Source organism: Symphalangus syndactylus, chromosome 11 (assembly GCF_028878055.3).
Source record: "Symphalangus syndactylus isolate Jambi chromosome 11, NHGRI_mSymSyn1-v2.1_pri, whole genome shotgun sequence".
Lineage (NCBI taxonomy): Eukaryota > Metazoa > Chordata > Mammalia > Primates > Hylobatidae > Symphalangus > Symphalangus syndactylus.
Genome location: NC_072433.2, coordinates 62,422,200 through 62,447,084, shown reverse-complemented (window position 1 = coordinate 62,447,084; position 24,885 = coordinate 62,422,200). Strand labels below are relative to the sequence as shown.

At 40.9% G+C, this 24,885-nt stretch overlaps 1 protein-coding gene across 2 annotated transcripts in view; it reads right to left on the bottom strand.

Moving 5' to 3' along the window:
• Positions 1-24,885, bottom strand: part of DNAH3 (dynein axonemal heavy chain 3) — a 225,107-nt gene that overhangs the window by 77,237 nt on the left and 122,985 nt on the right. For both annotated transcript variants that reach the window (XM_055233091.2, XM_055233092.1), the window contains exons 36-41: positions 22,308-22,419; positions 19,412-19,653; positions 15,709-15,809; positions 13,312-13,417; positions 10,714-10,843; positions 8,378-8,623 (exon numbers count right to left, since the gene is read on the bottom strand). In XM_055233091.2, coding sequence (XP_055089066.1) covers positions 8,378-8,623; positions 10,714-10,843; positions 13,312-13,417; positions 15,709-15,809; positions 19,412-19,653; positions 22,308-22,419 — 937 coding nt within the window. The remainder of the gene's footprint in view (positions 1-8,377; positions 8,624-10,713; positions 10,844-13,311; positions 13,418-15,708; positions 15,810-19,411; positions 19,654-22,307; positions 22,420-24,885) is intronic.

Sequence of the window (24,885 nt, the reverse complement as noted above, 5' to 3'; positions counted from 1 at the left end):
GAACTTTTTTTTTTTTTGAGATAGGATCTCACTGTATCACCCAAGATGGAGTGCAGTGATCATGTATGGCTGTAGCTGCATCACAGCTCACTGCAACCTCAACCTCCTGGACTCAGGTGATCTCCTGCCTCAGCCTCCCAAGTAGCTGAGAATAGAGGTGTGTGCCATCATGCCTGGCTAATAGTTTTTGTATTTTTTGTAGAGACAGGGTTTTACAATGTTGCCCAGGATGGTCTCAAACTCCTGGGCTCAAGAAATCCACCTGCCTCAGCCTCCCAAAGTGCTGGGATTACAGGGGTGAGCCACCGTGCCAGGCTGAAATTTGTTTTATGCAGGACTTCAAGCCAAATTTCAGGAAAACTGTTTGGTATCTTCAATAAGGTGCAGAAAGACCTAACTTTAAATGAAGCAGGAACAGAAAGCAACAAAGGAAAAACAAGCTAAGATGAAAAGACAAGATAAAAAGTGAGATGGATGCCCTAAGAGATGATGATGATAATAGCAATAAAATTGCTCATGTTTATTGAACATTTCCTACATACCATGCTTTACTCAAAGTATTTTTACATGTATTAACTCATTTAATCCTTACTATTATTGTTGTCCCCATTTTATAATTGAGGGAGCTGTGGAGGATAAAGAAGTTACTCAAAGTCACCCCAGTAGTAAGCGTTGGAGCAAGGGTCCGAACACTGACAATTTCACTCCATGGCCTGTACTTTCCCATCCTTGCACTAACAAAGCCTGGCACAGAAACAAAAGATACAAAGGCAGAATTAAAATCATTCAAGGCAGTAAAAAGAATAATTGAAGTTGTGGGTGGCTGATACCAAAATGAAAAGTACACCTTAAAAGACCAAAGCCCCAAAACAAGAAAAAAGGAGATGATGGTTATGGGAGCCAGAAAATAATTTTTTTCCTTGCTGATGGAAAGGATGCATCACATTCCAGGCAAAATAGACAAAAGGGGACACAGTCTGTTAAAAACAAACAGAAACAAAACCTACAAAAACATTAAATAAAGAACATATGAAAAACAAACTACCACTTTATATATAATTCAACCTCACTTCTAATTTAAAAAAGAAGAAATTTAAATTAGATACTATTTTCACTTTTCAAATGTAAACAGAATGCCAAAATACATGAGGCAAAACTGATAGAACTTCAAGGAGAAATAGACAAATCCAATATCATAGTCAGATACTTCAACCACCCCTGCCGATCACTAATTGGCAGATAACAGTCAGAAAATAAGTAGGAATATAGTGAAACTGAATAGCACCATCATCAATTAACAGGATCGAATTGATATTTATTACTTTATTCAACAACAGAAGACTACATATTTTCTTAAGCTCACGTGAAACATTCACCAAGATAGAACACATCCTGGGCAATAAAACACTTTTTAATTTTTTTTTAGGCAGGGTCTCACTCTCTTACTCTGTCACCCAGGCTGGAGTGCAGTGGGATGATCATGGCACACTGCAGCCTCCAACTCCTAGGCTCAAGCAATCATCCCACCTCAGCCTCCTGAGTAGCTGGGACTACAGGTGTGAGCTACCACACCCAGCTAATTTTCGTTTTTTGTTTTTGTAAAGACGGGATTTTGACATGTTGCCCAGACTGGTCTCAAACTCCTGTGCTCAAGGGATACTCCATCTTGGCCTCCTAAAGTGCTGGGATTACAGGTGTGAGCCACCATGCACAGCCAAAAAGAAAGATCTAAAATCAATAATCTAAGCATTCATTTTAGGAAACTAGAGACAGCAAATTAAATAAAAGGAAGCAGAACAGAAGAAATAAAAATTATTGCAGAAATCATGAAATTGACAACAGGAAATTAATAGATAAAATTAACAAAAGCTGTATCTTTGAAGGATTAATAAAATTGATAGGCCGGGCACAGTGGGTCATGCCTGTAATCCCAGCACTTTAGGAAGGTGAGATAGGTGGATCACTTGAGTCCAGGAGTTTGGGACCAGCCTGGGCAGATTCTACCTGTTAAAAAAAAAAAAAAAAAATTGATAAACCTTTAGACAGGTTAACCAAGAAAAAGAGAGAAGACAGCACTAATATCAGGAATGAGGCTGGGCGTGGTGGCTCACACCTGTAATTCCAGCACTTTGGGAGGCCAAAGCAGGCAGATCACCTGAGGTCAGGAGTTTGAGACTAGCCTGACCAATGTGGAGAAACCCCGTCTCTACTAAAATACAAAATTAGCCAGGCGTGGTGACACATGACTTTAATCCCAGCTACTCAGGGGGCTGAGGCATGGTGACATGTGACTTTAATCCCAGCTACTCAGGAGGCTGAGGCAGGAGAATCACTTGAACCCAGGAGGAGGAGGTTACGGTGAGCCAAGATCATGCTATTGCACTCCAGCCTGGGCAACAAGAGTGAAACTCCATCTCAAAAGAAAAAAAAAAAAACTAAAAAAATGAAAGGCCATCAGTACTGATTCAATGGACATTAAGAGGATAATAAAGGAATATTATGAACAACTTTACACCAACAAATTTGATAAATAAAATGGACCAATTCCTTGAAAGATATGATTTACATGATTCACATAAGGAGAAGTAGATAATTTGAATAGGCTTTTATCCATTAAAGAAATTTAATCAACAATTAATAACCTTCCAAGAGAGAAAGTACCAGGCCAAGATGGGTTCACTGGTGAATTCTATCAAACATTTAAGGAAGAAATGATACAAATTCTCTACAATCTCTTACAGAAAATAGAAGCAGAGGACACACTTTATAACTCATGCTATGAGGCCAGCATTATGCTAATACCAAAGCCAGATAAAGACATTATAAGAGAGGAAAATTACAGACCAGTATCTCTCATCAATAAAGACATTATAAGAGAGGAAAATTACAGACCAGTATCTCTCATCAATATAGATGCAAAAATCTTCAACAAAATATTAGCAAATAAAATCCAACAACATATGAAAAGTATTACACACCATAATCAAGTGATACTTATTCCAGTTGATTATTGTTATTCCAAGGTATATAAGGCTGGCTCAACATTTGAAAATCAATTAGTGTAATTCATTGCATTAACAAGCTAAAGAAGAAAAATCATATGATCACGTTAATAGATTCAGAAAAAGCATTTGACAAAATCCAACACCCACTCATGACAAAGACTCTCAGTAAACTAGGAATAGAGGGAACTTCTCAACTTGATAAAGAATATCAATGAAAAACCTTCAGCTAAACATCACACTTAATGGCCAAGAACTAGATGCTTTCCTCCTAAGACTGGGAGCAAGATAAGGAAGCCCTTTTTCATTACTTCTGTTCAGCATCATACTGGAAGTCCTAGCTAATGGAATAAGACAAGAAAAGGAAATAAAATATTGGGAAGGAAGAAATAAAACTGTCTGTCAATGGCATAATTATGTAAAAAATCCCAAAGAATCCACAAAAATCTCCTGGAACTTATAAGTGATTATAGTAAGATGGCTGGATACAAGATTAATATACAAAAGTCAATTGCTTTTCTATATACAGGCAATGAACAAGTGGAATTTGAAATGAAAACACAATACCATTTATATTAACTCCAAAAAAGAAGGAACTACTTAGGTATAAATTTAACAAAAAATATACAAGATCTAGATGAGGAAAACTATAAAACTCTAGCCAAAGAAATAAAAAAGTCTAAACAAATAGAGAGATAATCCATGTTTATGAATAGAAAGACCTGAAATTATTAAGAAATCTGTTCTTCTTGACTTGGTCTAGGTAAACACAGGCTTAACATTATCCAGCAATAGCATGTCTATGTGTTTACTAAATGAATTAATGGAAAAGTTATGTTCACAAAAGGCCTTTACATAAATGTTTATAACTGCTTTATTTATAAGGACCAAAAATTGTAATAAACCAAAATGTCCTTTAATGGGTAGATGGATAAACATACATACAATGAAATATTATTAAGTGATAAAGAAGCAATCTAACAAAGAACAAAAATCCGTGTAGGAACCTCAACTGCATATTGCTAAGTGAAATAAGGCAGTCTAAAAATTTCACATACTGTATGATTCCAAGAATATCATGTCTTGGAAAAGTCAAAACTATAGAGACAATAAAAAGATCAGTGGTTGCTTGGGGATCAGGGAAGGAAGGGAGGATGAAGAGGTGGAGCACAGGATTTTTTGGGTTGTGTGAAACTATCCTGCATGATTCTGTAATGGTGAATACATGACATTTACGTCTTTGTCAAAACCCATAGGACATACAACACAAGAGTGAACCTTAATGTAGACTATGAACTTTGTTCATAATAATTTAGCAATATTGGTTCATCAACTGTAACTATAATACCACAGTACTGCAAGATGTTAATGAAAGAACTGTGTTTGTGTGGGTGAGAAGAAGTGGCATATGGAAACTCTCTGTATTTTCTGCAACATTTTTCTATAAATTTAAGACTAAAGTCTATTAAAACTTTTTTTAAAGGAGAAGAAAGTTAAAATGCGATATGATTTTCATATTTCAAATGCTTGAGATTTTTTTGTTTTGTTTTATTTTCTGAGATGGAGTCTTGCTCTGTCGCCCAGGCTGGATTGCAATGGTGTGATATCTCAGCTCACTGCAACCTCTGCCTCCCAGGTTCAAGCAATTCTCCTGCCTCAGCCTCCCAAGTAGCTGGGACTACAGGCGCCCACAACCATGTCCAGCTAATTTTTGTATTTTTAGTAGAGATGGTGTTTCACCATGTTGGCCAGGCTGGTCTCAAAATCCTGTCCTCAAGTGATCTGCCTGCCTCAGCCTCCCAAAGTGCTGGGATTACAGGTGTGAGCCACTGTGCCTGGCCGAGATATGATATTCATATTTCAAACTGCTTGAGATTTTGAAAAGACAATACTCAGTGAGGCACAAGGGAAGTTTAGCAACCAAAAGCTTTAAAATGTTACCGACCTCTTGACTCAGCAATTCTATTTGAGGAAATCATCATAAGGAAATAACAATGAATTAAGTAAATATCATTAACAACCAGAATGTTGTTAATGATAGTAAAAACTAGGAGATAAAAGTACAGAATGATCTTATATTTTGAAAACAAACCTGGAGACACAAACATGCATAAGAAAATGTCTAAAAGAATTGTCATCAAAATGTTAATCATGGTTGTCATTTTACCACATATTTTATTGTACATTTTTTTCTTAAAAAATAAGAATGAACTTCATACCCACCACGATGGCTATTATCAGTAAAACATACAGAGAAAATACAACCACTGGTGAGGATGTGGAGGAATCGGAACTGCTGTGTATTGCTGGTGGGAAGGTACAATGTTGCAGCCTCTATGGAAAACATTACAGCAGTTCCTCAAAAAATTAAACATGGCATTAACATATGATCCAGATTTTCACTTCTGAGTATATACACCAGAAATAGCGGAGACTCAAAAGACAGTATTTGTACACCCATGTTCATAGCAGCTTTATTCGCAATAGCCAAAAGGTGGAAGCAACTCAAGGATCCGCTGACAGATGAATGGATAAACAAAACGTGGTGTATACATGAAATGGAATATATTCAGCCTTAAGAAAGGAAATTCTGACACGTGCTACAACATGGATGAACGCCGAAGACATTATGCTAAGTAAAATAAGCCAGTCACAAGAAGACAAAAGCCGTATGATTCCTCTTACACGCAGTACCCAGGGCACTCTAATTTATGGTGACAGAAAGTAGAATGGTTATTTCCAGGGTAGGGGTGGAGAAGGTGCATTGGGGGAGGTACTGTTTAATGAGAACAGTTAGTTTGGGAACGTAAAAAAAGTCCTGGAGATGGAGGGAGGTGATGGTTGCCCAACAATGTGAATGTACTTAACGCCACTGATTTGAACAATTACAAATGGTCAAAATGGTAAATTTTGTGTTATGTGTATTTTACTATGACAATAAAATAAGCAAAAATCATCCAAACCAAAAACTCAATGAATGCATGACAATCTGACTAATGGATTGGTACAGAGACAGAGCCTCCCTGCGGTTCATCTTGTGAAAGGAGCATATCTTGGGCCCCCAAAATCATTAAGCTAAAAGGAAAAGTCAAGCAGAGAATTGCTTAGGGCAAACCTGCCTCCCATTCTATTCAAAGTCACCCCTCTGCTCACTGAGATGAATTCATATATGATTGCCTCTTTTGGAGAGGCTAATCAGAAAACTCAAAAGAATGCAATCATTTCTCTCTTATCTACCTATGACTTGGAAGTCCCCTCCCCACTTCAAGTTGTCCCACCTTTCCAGATGGCACCAATGTTCACCTTACATACGCTGATTGATGTCTCATATCTCACTAAAATGTATAAAACCATGCTCTGACCACCTTCAGCACATGTTTGTTGTCAGGGACTCCTGAGGCTGTGTCACAGGCACGCGTCCTCAACCTTGGCAAAATAAACTTTCTAAATTAACTGAGACCTGTCTCAGATTTTTGGGGTTCACAATCTGACAGATGGCCATGTATCAAATGAAGTGTGCAAGCTGTGCAGAGAAAGAGTATGTGGCAGGCAGTAATAGTATCTACTTGCTCATTCATTATTTCATTATTATGAAACATAATAATGTTTCATTATTATCAAACATACAGAAACATGGAAGACATTGTACAGTGAACATTTGTATACTCACCTTCTAGATTTTACCATTAGCTTTTTATTTGTTTTAGTACATACCTGGTCATCCCTCTATCCTTCCTTTAATCTATCTTTTTTTTAAAAAATTCAAAATTAATTGTAAGCATTTACACACTTTCTCATAAATACTTCAGCGTGCTTATCGTTACCTAGTGTTCAGTATTTGTTTATGTATTTTTCCTTTGATATAAATCTTACAATGAAATGCACACATCCTAAGCCCACATTTACTAAGTTTTGGCAAATGCACATATTTGTGTAATCCAGGTCACTCTTAAGATACGCAACATTACTATTTCCCCTAGAAGTTCTCTCGTGGCCCTTGATACACGTTTTTTTACAATCACAAAAAGTAAAGCTATTTGGGAAGTACTCATAGTATGATCCTCTTTTTGTTCTAGGAATACAGAAAAAACTGAAAGAAAACATAAGAAGTGATATTTCTGGATAGTGAGATTACCATTGATTTTAATTTTGTTCTATTCCTTTCTCTGTATTTTCTAAATTTTATATAGTGGCTTACTTGGGTGGTAGAAAAACAAAACAAAAGCGACTTAGAAGAAGCATCTTCCTTATAAGAAATGATGTCACACACATAAGAATATTTATAGTCACTAAGTGATCATTTTGAAGATAATGTATGCAGCAAAATTGGAAACATTTCAATATTATATTAAAATATAACTGCAGACCCGGTGCAGTGGCTCACGCCTGTAATCCCAGCACTTTGGGAGGCTGAGGCAGGTGGATCACTTAAGGTCAAGAGTTCGAGACCAGCCTAGCCAATGTGGTGAAACCCCATCTCTACTAAAAATACAAAAATTAGCCAGGCGTGGTGGTGCATGCCTGTAATCCCAGCTACTTGGGAGGCTGAGGCAGGAGAATCTCTTGAATCTGGGAGGTGGTGGGTGCAGTGAGCCAAGATCGTATCACTATAATCCAGCAGGGGCGAGAGAGCGACACTCTATCTCAAAAAAAATTATAATGACAAAATTAAAAGAAATATTAATACCATAAGTACCCTATAAGAAGGCATGTCAACACACACAGAAATAGAAAGGAATAAGAAAAACACAAGTATCTATATTTCTCATTTTGTTTTAGTGATGAAATTATAGGTAATTTTTGCAAAAATAAAACAGTCATATCATCTTTTTCTAAATTAAAAAAGTGGTTAAGTATCCCATAAAACCCCGACTTCAGGACCACCCATGGGCCAACTCTCTTTTTTTTTCTTTTTTTTTTTTTTTTGAGACAGAGTCTAGCTCTGTTGCTCAGGCTGGAGTACAGTGGCATGATCTCAGCTCACTGCAACCTCTACCTCCTGGACTCAAGCAATCCTCCTGCCTCAGCCTCCTGAATAGCTGGGTTTACAGGTGCATGCCACCACGCCCGGCTAATTTTGTTTGTATTTTTAATAGAGACGGGGTTTCACCATGTTGGCCAGGCTGGTCTTGAACTGCTGACCTCAAGTGATCTGCCCACCTCAGCCTCCCAAAGTGCTGGGATTACCAGTGTGAGCCACCACGCCCAGCCAATGATGATATTTTAATTCTGTCATTCCTTACATATTTATTAGCCACCGTGCCTGGCCTTCCATGGCTTTTGTAAAGGGCTCACCTGTCTGCACATTCTGGTTGTGTTTAGAACACGTAATTCCAATTATTATACTGGAACATAACAAACAGGTTCTAAATTACCTCTTTCTGGAAAGATGTTGTTTTTGGTGAGTTTGACGCTTTTGGGCCTTGGGTGGTTATCATCCTTGCCCATGATCAGGTTGCGGAAAAACACATCAAATTTCTTTCTGCTGTCTGCGTTGATGGTGCCAGCCACGGTCCACACCAAGGAAAAGAGAAACAGTCCTTGGAGCCAGAGAAAGATTTGTTGACTTGACAGGCCTTCACCTAATTCCATTTCCTCCTCTTCTACTGCCCTGATTTCATCTAAAAGTGAGAAAAGTGAATCTCAGGACAGAGTGCAGAATGCCACAGATGTAAGGGCTGTGAACTAGTTGGCTTTGCCTTTGAAGGGTCTGGGCCAGAAGGGCAACTGATACTGGCAGAGTGCCTATCACCTACCACATCATTTCACATGCATTTTTTTTTTTTTTGAAACAGGGTCTCACTCTGTCTCCCAGGTTGGAGTGCAGTGGTGCAGTCACAGCTCACTGTAGCCTCAACCTCCCGGGCTCGAGTGATCCTCCCACCCCAGCTTCCTGAGTAGCTGGGACCACAGGCACTAGCCACCACATCTGACTAATTTTTGTATTTTTTTATAGAGATGGGGTTTTGCCAGGTTGCCCAGGCTGGTCTCGAACTCCCGAGCTCAAGCAATCCACCCACCTCGGCCTCTCAAAATGCTAGGATTACAGGCATGAGCAACATTTTTATTTTTACTGCTATATAATAATATAATATATATATACATAATCACTATATATATATATATATATATATATATTTTTTTTTTTTTTTTGAGTTGGAGTCTAGCTCTGTCGCCCAGGCTGGAGTGCAGTGGTGCAATCTCGGCTCACTGCAACCTCTGCCTCCTGGGTTCAAGTGATTCTCCTGCCTCAGCCTCCCAAATAGCTGGGATTACAGGCACCCGCCACCTCGCCCTGCTAATTTTTGTATTTTTAGTAGAGACAGGGTTTTACTGTGTTGTTGGCCAGACTCGTCTCGAACTCCTGACCTCGTGATCCACCCGCCTCAACTTCCCAAAGTGCTGGAATTACAAGCATGACAGACCGCATCCAGCCTTTACTGCAATATTTTTATTGTGGTAAAATACATGATATATAATTTACCATCTAACCATTTCTTAGTGTATAGTTCAGTGGTATTAAGTGCATTCATATTGCTGTGCGACCATCACCACCATCTATATCCAGAACTGTTTTCATCTTGCAGAACTGAAGCTCTTTGCCCATTAAACAATAACTTCCCCCTCCATCCTCCCTCATCCCCCTTGCAACCAGAATTCTCTGTTCTGTCTTTATAAATTTGGCTACTCTGTGCACATTAATTATAGAGGTAGAATCACACAGTCATTTTGTGACTGGCTTATTTTCTTAGTATAATGGCTTTAGTGTTCGTCCAAGCTGTAGCATGCATCAGAATTTATTCCCTTTTCAAGGCTAAATAGTATTTCATTGCAAAATTACAATACATTTTGCTTATTTGTTCATCCATCGGTAGACATATGGGTTGTTTTCACCATTTGGCTATTGTGAACAAGAGTTCTATGAACATGGTTATACAAATATCTGATCAAGTCTCTGCTTTCAATTCTTTGGGTTTATATGCTAAGGTGAAAGTGCTGGATCAATAAGTCTACATTTACTTCTTTGTTTTTTTGGATATTAATCTCTTATCAGAGAGGAGGTAAGACAGAGGTCCCACTATGTTCATCTCCCTCTAGGATATCCCTGTGAGGTAAAAAAGGGCAGGAATTACTACTCTCATTATGTGAATGAGGAGCCTTAGATTGAGGAACGACGGGGTAATTTGCCCTAGAATACCCCCAAAAATCAATGTCAGACAACGACTAAACACATGGACTTTCCCTACCAAACTCTACTATCTGCACTCCAAAGGCTTGCTTGTTCTAGATCAAACAGCCAGTCATGTTGTAATTCAATGGGGGCCAAAGAGAGGTGGGAGCAGAAAAAATAGTCAAGGTAGGCCAGGCGCTGTGGCTCATGCCTGTAATCCCAGCACTTTGGGAGGCAGAGGCAGGTGGATCACTTGAGGTCAGGAGTTCAAGACCAGCCTGGTCAATATGGCGAAACCCCATCTCTACTAAAAATACAAAAAAATAGAAGTGGTGCATAACTTAATCCCAGCTACTCGGGAGGCTGAGGCAGGAGAATCACTTGAACCTGGGAGGCGGAGGCTGCAGTGAGGCAAGATCATGCCACTGCACTCTAGCCTTAGCGACAGAGTGAGACTTCATCTCAAAAAAGAAAAAGAAAAAGAAATAGCCAAGGTAGACCCATCCCCCATGTGGCCTAAGAATCATGGCTAGCACTTACCAAGCAGAGAAGAGTACAGTCTCATCATTGAGAAGGCAAGGTGGACGGGAGACGTTTGGACAACAAATTTACAATGAAGGCGACCAAATTCCAGGCAGGGCTGGACAAGCCACATGAACATGTCATTGACCTGAGAGTAGAAACCTCCATGAGACTTGGAGACATGATCAACAAGTGAGTTGAAGATTAAGAGCTTGGTCTACCTTGTGAGGCTAGAGATGCTGGTTAGACTGCTGATTTTACACGTAGGTGCATTGGGGGAAAATTTACAGGCAACAAGACCCCTATCTCAGCATCCTCCTTCGGGGTCCTAAGACTGTTGCCCACAGGCCATGTTAACTCAGTTTCCCAGCTGCATTCCACTGCCCAGAGCTGATACTCAGAGAGGCTTGGAAACACTCTGGGTCAGCTACAGGACACATAAAATGTGTTTAGAACCCAACTAGTGTATCTGTCTTTGTTTCTATAAAAAGTATTAGGAATTCTAAACAATTAATTTACAAATGACTGTTAGACACTGGTGAGGTGGGACTCCTGTATAAATTAGTCAAAGAGAGTACAGAGCTAATTTGGGGGACTCATTTTCAGTAATTTACCACACGTATGGGTAGGTTTATATGTGCTTATTTGGGAGTATCATGATTCTTGCCTCTAGTGTCTGTTCTCCAGTCCATTTACTCTTTTAAAAAGTTATCCAACTTGCTTTTCTTGTAATGCTTTTTTAAACCTTTGTTATACTTTTTTAAAAAAGATTTATTTATTTACTTACTTTTTTTTTTGAGACGGAGTTTTGTTCTGTCACCGAGGCTGAAGTGCAATGGTGCACTCTCAGCTCACTACAACCTCTGCCCCCACTGGGTTCAAGCGATTCTCCTGCCTCAGACTCCCTGAGTAGCTGGGATTACAGGCACATGCCATCATGCCAAGCTAATTTTTGTATTTTTAGTAGAGACAGGGTTGTACCATGTTGGCCGTGCTGGTCTCGAACTCCTGACCTCAAGTGATCCACCCACCTCAGCCTCCCAAAGTGCTGGGATTACAGGTGTGAGCCACCACGCTCAGCCTCTTTGTTATATTTTATTTGTGACTTTCCCTATACACATTTTTTTTAAGAAGTAGGAAGGCCATCACTAAATAAATACACACTTAGGTGTGGATCTATATAGATAATATATGTATGTGTAGATGCATTTATATGTATATATAAAAATACAGGTATACATGGAAATGTGGTATATCAATTGAGTCAACAAATATTTATTGAGCATCTACTAATTGCATGGTAGTAGTGCTGGGGATAAACAATGGAAAAGGTAGACAAGGAGCCCTCATGGAGGGTCAGGGAAGACAAACAATAAATAACTAATCCAGCAGGGATATCAGTAAAATACCTACAGATCATGCAAAGTTGTAGCAGGAAACACAAAGGTGTTAGGGTGAAGAATAACAGGAAGGGTTTAAACAGGGTAGTTAAAGAAGGCTTCCTGGAGGAGGAGATTTTTATGTTGAGAACTGCATGATGAGGGTGAGCTAACTCTGAGATAAACTGAGGCAAGAGTCCCAGGAAAAGGAATAAAAAGAGTAAAAGCCTTGAGGTGGTTAAACCTGGGCTTGTCTTGGAAACAAGACAGGACTGCTGGAGACTGCTAAGCTGAGGCTGAGAAAGAACAGGCAATGAGATTGCAGAGGCAGGCGGGGCCAGATCACATAGTCTCATGGGCCCTGATAAGGAGTTAAACTTTGTGCCAGGGACATTGGGGAGTCCCTAAATGACTTTACATATATGGGGACTTGGCAGCTTTTGGGGTGTGTGTGTGTGTGTGTGTGGACTGGCGCTTGAATGTGCACGTGGATATGTACTTGCGTTTACATATTATCCATGTATGTAGGTGGTGACAGACATGCAGCAGTCCTACATAATCCCCCAAAGAGTTTCCATTGTGGGAATAGACCCTCCTTGGATTCCTCAGTGGAGACTTTCCTAAGCATTCTATTAACACAGGAGAGGGTAAGAGGAACCACAGACACCGCTACTCCCTTCCTGCTTCCGGGTCTGAGAGTGTGGTCAGGTACCTGCCTAACCCGAACTTTGCCACCTCTTCAGAGAAGGGAAAAAGGGAGTGGTCGCTCACAGTAGCTGCAATGAAAGCACTTCTAACTAGTTCCAGCTCCCTCAAGGTGGGAGGTGCAGAGTCCAGGTTACACGGATGGGAATTGGCAGCACAAAAACGAACACCTGGCCCATCTCTAGAGAAACTTCTACAGACATTTCTGTTAGTGGGGCAATGAAGAAAGAGGTGACATTTCAGCTTCCATAGAGAACATTCCTCAGCACTGGGATTCTCCACTGGGGAGCCAGGAAGTGATGGGGAAGGAGAAAGAGGAAGGAGAAATTGACTGCACCACCCTATGCCCACCATATGGAGAAGAAAGTTCGAAAAATGGCAGGCAGCCAGGAAACAAAACTGGGGACAAGAAGGGAATTCCCTGCCCCTTCTTGCCTCCAGGGACTATGAAGGTGAAGATGTACCTGGAAGCCCCTCGAGATGAAAAGCAGGGAGACAGGAGGAGGGGAAGGAACGGGTCTGAGGGGCTCACCAATTCCTTGTGCTCCTTGGTGAGACTGGAGGGCAGGGTGTCCATGTAGGAATCCTTCAGGGGCTTCCAGCCTAGTTGATGGGGCTCCATGTAGATCATCCCACACCTGGGAAGCACAGAGGACCAGTTTAGGTACTCGCTTCTTTGTTACTAATACGGGTTAACATTTATTGAGCATCTACTGCATGTCAGGCACCATGCTAGGCATTAATGGATCTTGACAATAACCTAGTCCCCTGGGTTTACCCACCTTGAATCTTGTGTTCATCTGCCCCTTGATTTCTTTCCTTCATATACAGTTTTATAGCATTCTATATGTTCCTAAAATGTTTATTTGTTTGTTTGGAGACAGTGTCTTGCTCTGTTGCCCAGGCTGGAGTACAGTGGTGCAATCTCGGCTCACTGCAACCTCCGCCTCCCTGGTTCAAGTGATTCTCATTTCTCAGCCTCCCGAGTAGCTGGAATTACAAGTGCGTCCCACCACACCTGGCTAACTTTTTTCTATTTTTAGTAGAGATGGAGTTTTGTCTTTAGTAGAGACAGGGTTGGCCAGGCTGGTCTAGAACTCCTGGCCTCAAGTGATCCACCCACCTGGGACTCCCAAAGTGCTGGGATTACAGGTGTGAGCCACAGCACCTGGCCTGTTCCTAAAGTGTTTATATTTTTATTTTAGTTGTTTTTAACAATTTAAAAGGGGTACCATGCTATAGATAATATTTTGATCTTACTTTTATTACTATATAATAATATAGTATATAATAGCATATAACCATACAGTATATATAAGCATATATTAATATATAATATAGTATATATTAGTATATAGTATAACATATTATATATAATATATTGTAATTATAGATATAATTATGTAATTATGTAATTATAGATGTAATTATATATATTTATAGATATAATTATATTATTACATTATCTGTATTATATATAATATTGCTAAGATTTTGTCCTTAATAGAGTTACTAAGATTTATTTATATAGTTGCATGTCAGTGCAGTTCTTTTGAGTACGTTATTATACATATTATAATTTCTGACTCTATTATACTTTATTAATTCACTCTTTTTTGTTGTTGTTGTTGCTGTTGTTGTTTGTTTTTTAGATGGAGTCTTGTTCGGTCGCCCAGGCTGGAGTGCAGTGGCATGATCTCAGCTCACTGCAACTTTTGCCTCCTGGGTTCAATCAATTCTCCTGCCTCAGCTTCCCAAGTAGCTGGGATTATGGACACCCACCACCAGGCCTGGCTATTTTTATGTATTTTTTTTTTTTTAATAGAAATGAGGTTTCACCATGTTGGACCAGGCTGGTCTCAAACTCCTGACCTCAGGTGATCTGCCCACCTCGGCCTCCCAAAGTGCTGGGATCACAGCATAAGTCATCACACCTGGCCACCCGTTAACTCGATTAATAAGCATTTGGGCTGTTTCCAAGTGTTTGTTACTGTGAGTTCTGCCACTGTGTTTTTTGTACAGATCTCCTATTGCACATGCCAAAAGTTTTCCTTAGGTCTGTACTTAGGAGAATGGCTGGCTCTTGGGCATACGGAGATTCAACTTTAGGAGATAATATCAAACCGTTTCCAAAGTACTTGCTGGGTTTTAGACTCCTACCAGTAGTGTGGACTGAGGGCTGATTTTATGACAAATCTAAATGAATGAGAAATAATATAATGCTAAACAAATTAACACAGGAACAGAAAACCAAATCCCATATGTTCTTACCTACAAACGGAAGCTAAACACTGAGTACACATGGACACAAAGAAGGGAATGATCGGCTGGGTGCAGGTGGCTCAAGCCTGTAATCCCAGCACTTTGGGAGGCTGAGGCAGGCAGATCACGACATCAGGAGTTTTGAGAACAGCCTGGCCAACATGGTGAAACCCCATCTCTACTAATAATACAAAAATTAGCCGAGCGTGGTGGCGCGTGCTTGTAGTCCCAGCTACTGGGGAGGCTGAGGCAGGAGAATCGCTTGAACCCGGGAGGCAGAGGTTGCAGTGAGTCGAGATCATGCCACGGCACTCCAGCCTGGGTGACAGAGTGAGACTCCGTCTCAAAAAAAAAAAAAAAAGAAGAAGGAAACAATAGATATGGGAGGCTACTTGAGGGTGGAGGAGGGTGAGGATGGAAAAACAACCTGATTAACTGGGTGACTAAACAATCTGTACCCCAAACCCCCATGCCATGCAATTTACTCATGTAACAAACCTGCACATATACCCCCTGGAAACTAAAATAAAAATTGGAAAGAAAAATAATAATAACATAGATGATCTGCGAGGCCTTCATCACATTTGTGAAATTTGAGAGCTTTCTCTTCTGCTTAGGGTGAGTGGGGCCACATTGTCCCCTGGGGTGCCAGTGAGGGCTGCCTCACCTGCTCACAGTGGCTGGAGAGGCTTGCTCGAGGTCGGCCGGCTCAAAGACCAGGCTCATCTTGGAGTTCATCTGGATAATTTCCCCACTCATGAGACACAGCTAAAAGTGCAAAGCAGAGGGTGGCGGACAGGGGAAGGGCTTAAATTCCATCTGCAAGTAAGAGGTCTCAGTGCAGACAAAGCTGGTTTGATTCATCCCATAAGTATTTCTTGAGCACTTACTATGTCCCAGGCACTGTTCTAGGTGCATAAAATAAAACAGACAAAATTTCCTATCCTCTTGGGGTTTACATTCTTCTGGGAGATGACAGACAATAAGCAAAATATATAGTGTTCAAAATGGTGAAAAGTGCTCTGGAGAAAAATTAAGCAGAAGAGGGGGTTGGAGAACCCTCAGTCAGGGTTGAGTGAGCTGCAATTTTAATAGGAAGGCCAGGAAATCACTGACCTTAGATGCAATCTCAGATGAAGAATCGAGAAGTTATCAGACCTCACCAAGTTTCCTGGTCCCTTTCTCAATATTTAACATAGAACTTAACTGCACAGCCACATCCTACTTTTATTTGCTCAATTCTTTCACAAAAGACCCATATTTGAACACCCGCATGGACTAATCCATAGCAGGAGGGACAAAAGCCTTTCCATAAATCCTTTTTATTTTTAATTTTTATTTGTTTTTGAGACAGGTATTGCTCTGCTACCCAGACTGAAATACAATGACACATTTGCAGTCACTCCATCCTCGACCTTCGGGGCTCAAGCGATCCTCCCACCTCAGCCTCCTGAGTAGCTGGGATTACAGGTGTGGACCTCCACACGTGGCTAGTTTTTTATTTTTTGTTTTTTGTTTTTAGATTACATCAATGTTTCCATAATATATATTTTTAAATTTTTTGCAGAGACAGGATCTCACTATGTTGCCCAAGCTGATCTCAAGCATCCTGGGCTCAAGCATTTCTCCTGTCTCTGCCTCCCAAAGTGCTAGGATCACAAGCATAAGCCACCGTGCCTGGCCCATAAATCTTTTTTAGAATAGAGTGAAAGAGGCCAGGCACAGTGGCTCATGTCTGTGATCCCAGCACAGCACTTTGGGAGGCCGAGGAAGGCAGATCACTTGAGGTCAGGAGTTGGAGACCAGCCTGGCCAACATGGTGAAACCCAATTTCAACTAAAAATACAAAAAAAAAAAAAATAGCCAGGCATGGTGGCACACATTTGTAATCCCAGCCACTAAGGCAGAGAATTGCGGGAGGTGGAGGTTGCAGTGAGCTGAGATCGTGCCACTGCACTTCATCCTGGACAACAGAGGGAGACTTTGTCTCGAAAAAAAAAAAAAAAGAAAAATCATCAGAATTTCTAGTGTGTAGCAGGTAAAACCCTGTAGGAAGTAGTGCAATTACACAGGAAAGCCTTGGAATATATACTAAGTCAATGACACTGTTTCCTACTCATGAAAATGGATTCCAGTGAGATGTTTAAGTTACAAGAAAAGGCCTGAGGCCCTCATCTCCCAGGGGAGAAGAGGAAATACCACTGATTCATTCTGCTCATCCTAATTTGTGATTAAAAACTTCCCTGTACCTTACTTGGCCTGCATCAAACACAACTTGAAACAGGTCACTGCCTGCATCCCCAGGAAGATCACAGCTGTTACAAGGCTGACACCACCAACCGCGTCATCTCTGAATATGAAGAAAACTAAAACAGACCCACACCTGTGACTGTAGTTTCATTTACACCCAGAGCAGAGGAAAACCATTAGGAAATTCACTGATTATGACTGTCTTGATACTTCTAATCTCAAGACCAACTGATACATCTGTACAATTAGTTTATATAATATAGTCCATATCATGTAATAAAACATTTCCATTTTTGAATGTTATATAATCAAAATTATGCACATGCTATAATTAGTGGATGTGTATAATTTGGATAATTAGCCCTTTCGTTGTTGAGCATGACTCACTCTTAGTCTTGTGACATTTAAACACAGTTAGAAAATATATTTTGATTTGATAATGATGTATATCCAGTGAAGGAATTCTTCCTTGAAATGACGATAAATTTTATTTTAAATAGTTATATAGCACTTGCTATATGCCAGGCACTATCAGAAGAGGTGTATAAATAGTAACTTATCTAATCTTCCTAACAGTATAAGGTAGACACTACCATCCCTACTTTACAGATGATGAATTTGGGGCATCAAGAGACTAAATAGCTTGTCTGAGGTTACATAGCTGGAAAGTGGTAAGGCCAGGATTTGAACCCAGGCTGTCTGGCTCCAGAGTCCAAGCTCTTTTAGCCACCACACATACTGTGGCACTATACTTACTGCAGTACCACTCTACTTATTTTTCCAAAGATTGGTGGTATTTTTGCAAAGATTGCTATATTTTTCAAAGGTCCTGGCATCAGTTGGACTCCTCACTCTACTATTGAGCTGTGTTGTATTGGGCAAGTTATATAAATTCCATCCCACATGCCCCCACTTTTTTTTTTTTGAGACAAGGTCTTTCTCTGTTGCTCAGGTTGGAGCACAGTGGCACAATGAAGGCTCACAGTAGCCATGACTTCCAGACTCAAGTGATCCTCGCACCTCAGCCCCCAGAGTAGCTGGGACTACACGCACTTACCACCATGCCCAGTTAATTAAAAAAAAAAAATTTTTTTTTTTGTAGAGATGGCTCACTATGTTGCTCAAACTGGTCTCGAACTCCTGGGCTTAAGCAATCCTCCTGTCTCAGCCTCTTGAAGTGTTGGGATTACAGGTGTTAGCCTACAGGGCCCAGCCCATATGCACTTTTGCAATGTGACCTGTCTGCCTCCATCAAGAGGTGAAGTCTATCTTTCCACTTCCTGGTCGGGCCTTGCGACTTCCTTGACCAACAGAATGCAGAGAAAGTGATGCTTATCAGTTTCAAGCATAGCCCTTAATATCTTGGAAACTTCCACTTCCTGACTCTTGGAAATCACCCACCACATAGGAAGCGCCACTACCAAGACACCACCAAGTGAAAAGCCCAAGCCATGTGAAGTGGCCTGGAAGAGGAGGTATTATTTTTAGAGAGAAGGAAAAAGAGAGAGAGAAAGAGAGGCCAAATATGATTGTGCCACCAGGCATTGAGTGAAGACACCATCTTGAATGTGGATTTTCTAGCCTGAGCTGCCCCAACTGACATCAAAAGAGAGACGAACTGGCCAGCTGAGCCCTTTCAAAATTCTCAGCCCACAAAATCATGATGAAAAGAAATGGTTGTTTTAAGCCATTAAGTATTAGGGTAGTTTGTTATATAGCAATAGGTAACCAAAACATATCCCGCAGGTACTATGTATGTGCAATCTCATTTAAGTATCAACAACCTCATTGTATTACTACCTTTCTACAAATGAGAAAACTGAGATTCAGAGAAGTTATGTGACTTGCTCAGTACAACACAGCTCAGTTGCAGGGCCAGGAGTCCAAACTGATGCCAGCACTAAGGCTCACTATTCAACGTGGTCTCTAAACATGCTTAGCTTACCAACTACAAGTACAAACAGAGCATAATTCATGAATTGATTACCATTATTCTCCTGTGGGACATTTATTCTTAGTGCAATAAATGTACGTCTCTATATAGTTTTGATCAATCGCTTACTTCAATGAAAGAGTTTATGTCTCACTCATGGAAAAGTGATATCAGGCTCAACACTTACCTTTTTATTGTCATCCAGAACAGTGTTCATATTTTCAATCCAAACAGCATCCACTGGCCCATCAAATATAATCCACTTGCGATCATCAGAGAGTGAAGACGCTTGCTCCCGGAAAGCATTGGCAAGGACACCATCCGTCCACTCGTGGCTCACTTGGTCAAAGCATCCATACAGCTGCCCCATTGTGATAGCCTTGGGGTTGATGATCTTGTACTCCACAGCAAACTCCTCCATCTGATTGGCTGGGCAAGAAGGTTCAACACCAGTTATAAAGGCTCTGGTGAGACCAGAATGTTAAACAAGAGATAATGCCATCTCAACAACCAATCAACTTTTATAAATATGCTATATGTGGGAAGTCCTTCTTATAAAACATGTGCTCAGTTTTTATAGAGATTGGCATCTAGGGCCAGGAGCAGTAGTAGCTCACACCCATAATCCCAACACTCAGGGAGGCCGAGATGGGAGGATCACTTGAACCTGGGAAATGGAGGCTGCAGTGAGCTATGATTGTGCCACTGCACTTCAGCCTGGGCAACAGAATGAAACCCTGTCTCAAAAAAAAAAAAAAAAAAGACTGAGACACCTGGATAGGCAATGCCTTACATTATTGGGTTATTATACCCTTTGGTTTCTCACCATACCTTCTTCCAGTCCTCATTTCAAACAGGGCAAATGTGCCAGTCAGATCCAGGACTACTTGCTGGGCACAGTGGCTCACGCCTATAATCCCAGCACTTTGGGAGACCAACGCAGGTGGATCAGTTGAGGCCAGGAGTTTGAGACCAGCCTGGCCAATATGGTGAAACCCTACCTCTACTAAAAATGCAAAAATTAGCTGGGCATGGTGGCGCGTGCCTGTACACCCAGCCACTCTCCACTTGGGAGGCTGAGGCAGGAGAAATACTTGGACCTGGGAGGTGGAGGTTGCAGTAAGCTGAGGCCATGCCACTGCACTCCAGCCTGGGTGACAGAGTGAGACTCTGTCTCAAAAAAAAAAAAAAATCCAGGACTAAAGAAATCTGACTGCCCTCACAGAACTCAAGCAGGAAGAGAGAGTGACGCCTATTATCAGCCCTCTATGTACCTGCTCTCACAGCCACCCTAAGAACCTTGGCTTTTCAAACTCAAACAGGCTGAAGGAAGAAATTAAAAATGAAAAGAACAGATCAGAACCTTGGCTTTGATTTGAGATGAGGAAACGGGAAACAGCTAACAGGTAAAAAGGTTCTGAAAAATGATGGTTACTTTTCTGTCTCTGAAGGGCTAGTTTGGCCCCGAAATCTTTCTTGACTGCTCAGTGAGTGTCATTTGTTCCCAAGAAATACACACTGGAGTATTAAAACTCAACTGGAATGTACAGGCTGATGGATGGCACAGCATATGTATTTAATAACAAAAAAATCACAACGCTTTTATGGAATCCTTCAAAGTCGGGAAAAGTGGAAGTGCTTGAGCCATGAACTAAATAAAGAACCACTTCTGGGCCAGGTGTGGTGGCTCATGCCTGTAATCTCAGCACTTTGGGAGGCTGAGGCAGGAAGATTGCTTGAGCTCAGGAGTTCGAGCCCAGCCTGTGCAACATGGCAAAATCCTGTCTCTACAAAAAATATGAAAATTAGGCGGGCGTGGTGGCGCATGCCTATGATCCCGGCTGCCCGGGAGCCTGAGGTAGGAGGATTGTTTGAGCCCAGGAGGCAGAGGTTGCAGTGAGCTGAGACTGTGCCACTGCACTATCTCTAAAAAACATTAAAAATAATTAAATAAAAAAGAACTACTGTGCAGCATCCTGAGGCAAACATAGTGGTAGCCTCCTTTTTCTTCACCAGTTTCTTCAGGTATATTAAAATGCTAAAAATATTTTATATTTTATTATATTCTATTATTTTATTTTGAGACTGGATCTCACTCACCCAGGCTGGAATTGCAGTGCAGTGTGCAATCATAGCTCACTGCAGCCACAAACTCCTGAGCTGAAGTGATCCGCCCGCCTTGGCCCCTCAAAGTGCCGGGATTACGGGCGTGAGCCCCTGTACCCTGCCTCCAAATTTGTATTTAAATTTGAGATGCCCAAATTAGTTATTAAGGCTAGGATAACCCCCAAAACATAACCTCAAAAACCCAATCATCAAATGTTATTAGAAAAAAAATTTTAAATGAAAAACTTGAAGCAATGCATGCACAAAAAGGAAATGCTTTTGTGAAACTATAGGTTTGTGTTTTATAAAAACAAAACAAAACAAACAGACACACACACACAAAAAACCCACAACTGTTTCTCTGGCAATAAACATAGTTTCCATTTGTTGCGTAGGCACTGTGCTCAGTTATTTACCTGCATGCTGTTACTTAATTCTCATAACAATCCCATTTTACAGCTGGGAAAACAGAGGATAAGACAGGTTTAGTCATTTGTCGAAGTCTGAGTCTGATTCAAAAGTAGGAGCTCCTATCCTTGACTTTAAAAGGAAGGAAAGAAGAAAAGAAGGGAAGGAGGGAGGGAAAAAACTAAAGGGAAGGTAACAGGAAAAGAAGAGAAGAATAGAAGAAAAGAAGCAAAACCATGCAATGATTTGCTTTTAGACTAATTTTAAGGCCAACGACAAGAGTTTCTCTTTCACTGGGGGACCTTTGGAGAAACCACTGCTCAGCATTTGAGAAAATTCCTCCAGGCCTTAATGATATGCACATGAAATCCCTTGTTATTATAGAAGCACCCCACCCCCACCCTTTATTTTCTGCTTGCAGACATCTGTGTGCCACGTTCTATTTCTAGCTCTGACGTCACGATCGAGGCCTGACAAGACTAGCAGCCTGGCATTATCTCCATGGAGCCAGCCAACTGAGCTGAGCGAGGAGTTCTGTCCTCCCTGGAAGCCAGGGATGTGAGCTTCACCTGCGTGTAAATCGCCGAGAGCTGCAGCCAACACTTTATAAGCAGAGGTCTTGCCACCCATGGGGTCTCCCACAATCATATAGCCATGTCTCACCAGCATCATTTCGTAGATCTAGGAGGAGACATCATTCATAAAAGAAGTTAATCATTGCAACGCTTCCCCATTGTGAGTTAGTCAGAAGTCAATGAGGAATGAGGGGTCAGAAGAGGACTCTCACATTTGCTTCTACCTCTGGAGAACTACGGTTCTTTTCGTGGTCTATTGTTTACATATCTTTCAGACGAATAAATATATGTGTGTGTCTCAGATTATTTAAGGGATGAGAACTACCATTTGCTCTGTACTTGTCTATGTGTTAAGAATCAACTGATAACTCAAATTATTTAATCTACTCTGATATCATTGACCACCTTTTACAAAGGGTAAGACTGAGCCCAAGAGAGGTTAAATATTTGCCCAAGTACATCAGTGATGGAGCCAGAATTTGCAGACAGGGCTATTCGACTTTAATGCCTCTAATATTTTCATGACACTATTGCCATTTACTTTTAAAGAGAAAAAGAAAATGGCAGTCATTTTAGCAAATTGTGTTTCTCCTGGAAACTTTCTTTCTTGAGATCTAACTGCTTTGGTCATTTGCATTTATGTGAATTTTATGGTTTAAAAAAATTTGCTCCTTTAGATGGTGACTCCCTCAGAGAAAGGGAACACAAGCAGCTTTTTATTTTAAAGATAAGTTCTTATTATTTTTCACCTTGGAGGTGACCAATAAGAAGCGTCTAAATGAAGGTAGTGACAATGGAAGTGGTAGAGAAAGGAACACATGTCATTCAGCAAATATTTTTTGAGCATCTACTATGTGCCAGACACTGTTCTGGGTGCTGTAGACAGAGCAGAGAACAAAACAAACAAATCCCTAACCATTAAGTAGGGTTGACATTCAGGTAGATTTGAAAGCTACTGTTTGAAAGTTACAGAGCAGAGAACAATACAAAATCCCTAACTATTAAGTAGGGTTGACATTCAGGTGGTTTGAAAGCTTGACTGCATCAGAAATAAGAGACGAAGGCTGGGCTCGGTAGCTCACACCTGTAATCCCAGAACTTTGGGAGGTCAAGATGGGTGGATCATTTGAGGTCAGGAGTTTGAGACCAGCCTGGCCAACATGGTGAAACCCCATGTCTACTAAAAATACAAAAATTAGCAGGGCATAGTGGCACACGCCTGTAATCCCAGCTACTCGAGAGGCTGAGGCAGCAGAATCACTTGAGCCTGGGAGGTGGAGGTTGCAGTGAGCTGAGATCACGTCACTGCACTCCAGCCTGGGTAATGGAGGGAGACTGTCTAAAATAAAAAACAAAGGAATAAGAGAGGAAAACATTAATGATTCAATAGCCTCTCACATTCTTCCTCACATTGAGATATCAATATGTAAAAGGGCAGGTAGCTCCAGACACCTTGTTTTTGCAAATATTATCTTGTTTTTGTAAATTGGTACCAAGCTACATTAAAGTTCATCTGTAGGTCTGCAAATTACTTTGAAATACATCAAAAAGTAAGATGGATGGATGGCTGGATGGATGGATGGATGGATAAAAAATAAAGCAAACAGTATAAAATATTAATTGTAAAATCTGGGTGGTGAGTATATGAGTGTTCTGTGTACATTTCGTTCAATTTTTCTGCATGTTTAAAATTTTTCATAATAACATATTGAAAGTTAAAGCTCCTGCCTAGTTAAAGAATGGTCCTTCTGTAAAATCTCAATCATAAATTGGGGTTCAAAATTGGGTTAAATGAGTTGTGTCAAAAACTAGCTCACTTGCTAATACAGTAGGGAAAAAATGATTATTTTTACCACAAGGCAGTGTGATCTCAGAATCTGGAGGCCTGGGTCCTAACTTCACTTGTCACTCACATTGTGACTTTGGGAAATGATGATGCCAATGGCGCTGACGATGATGACGGAGATGGTGGAGCTGATAATGATATAGTATCAGGTACTACGTGTAGCACTTTACACACCTCTTCTCTCAAAATTACTCCATTTTACAGATGACTGAGGGTAAAAGAGGTGAACTAATTTGCCTAAAATCTCACAGCAAAAAACTGATGGGATTTGGGAGTCTGAGGTGGGCGGATCACCTGAGGTCAGGAGTTTGAGACCAGTCTGGCCAACATGGTGAAACCCCGTCCCTACAAAAAGTACAAAAATTAGCTGGGGGTGGTGGCATGCACCTGTAATCCCAGCTACCCAGGAGGCTGAGGCAGGAGAATCGCTGGAACCTGGGAGGCAGAAGTTGCAGTGAGCCGAGATTGTGCCACTGCACTCCAGCCTGGGCGACAGAGCAAGACTGTGTCTCAGAAACAAACAAACAAACACAAAAACTGATGGAGTAAGTAAGTGGGTTTTTTGGTTTTGGTTGTTTGTTTTACCTCCATTTCTTTCTTCTTTTTTTTTTTTTTTAAGAGTCAGGGTCTCACTCTGTCACCCAGGCTGGAATGCAGTGGCATGATCATAGCCCACTGCAGCCTCAAACTCCTGGGCTCAAGCGATCCTCCCACCTCAGCCTCCCA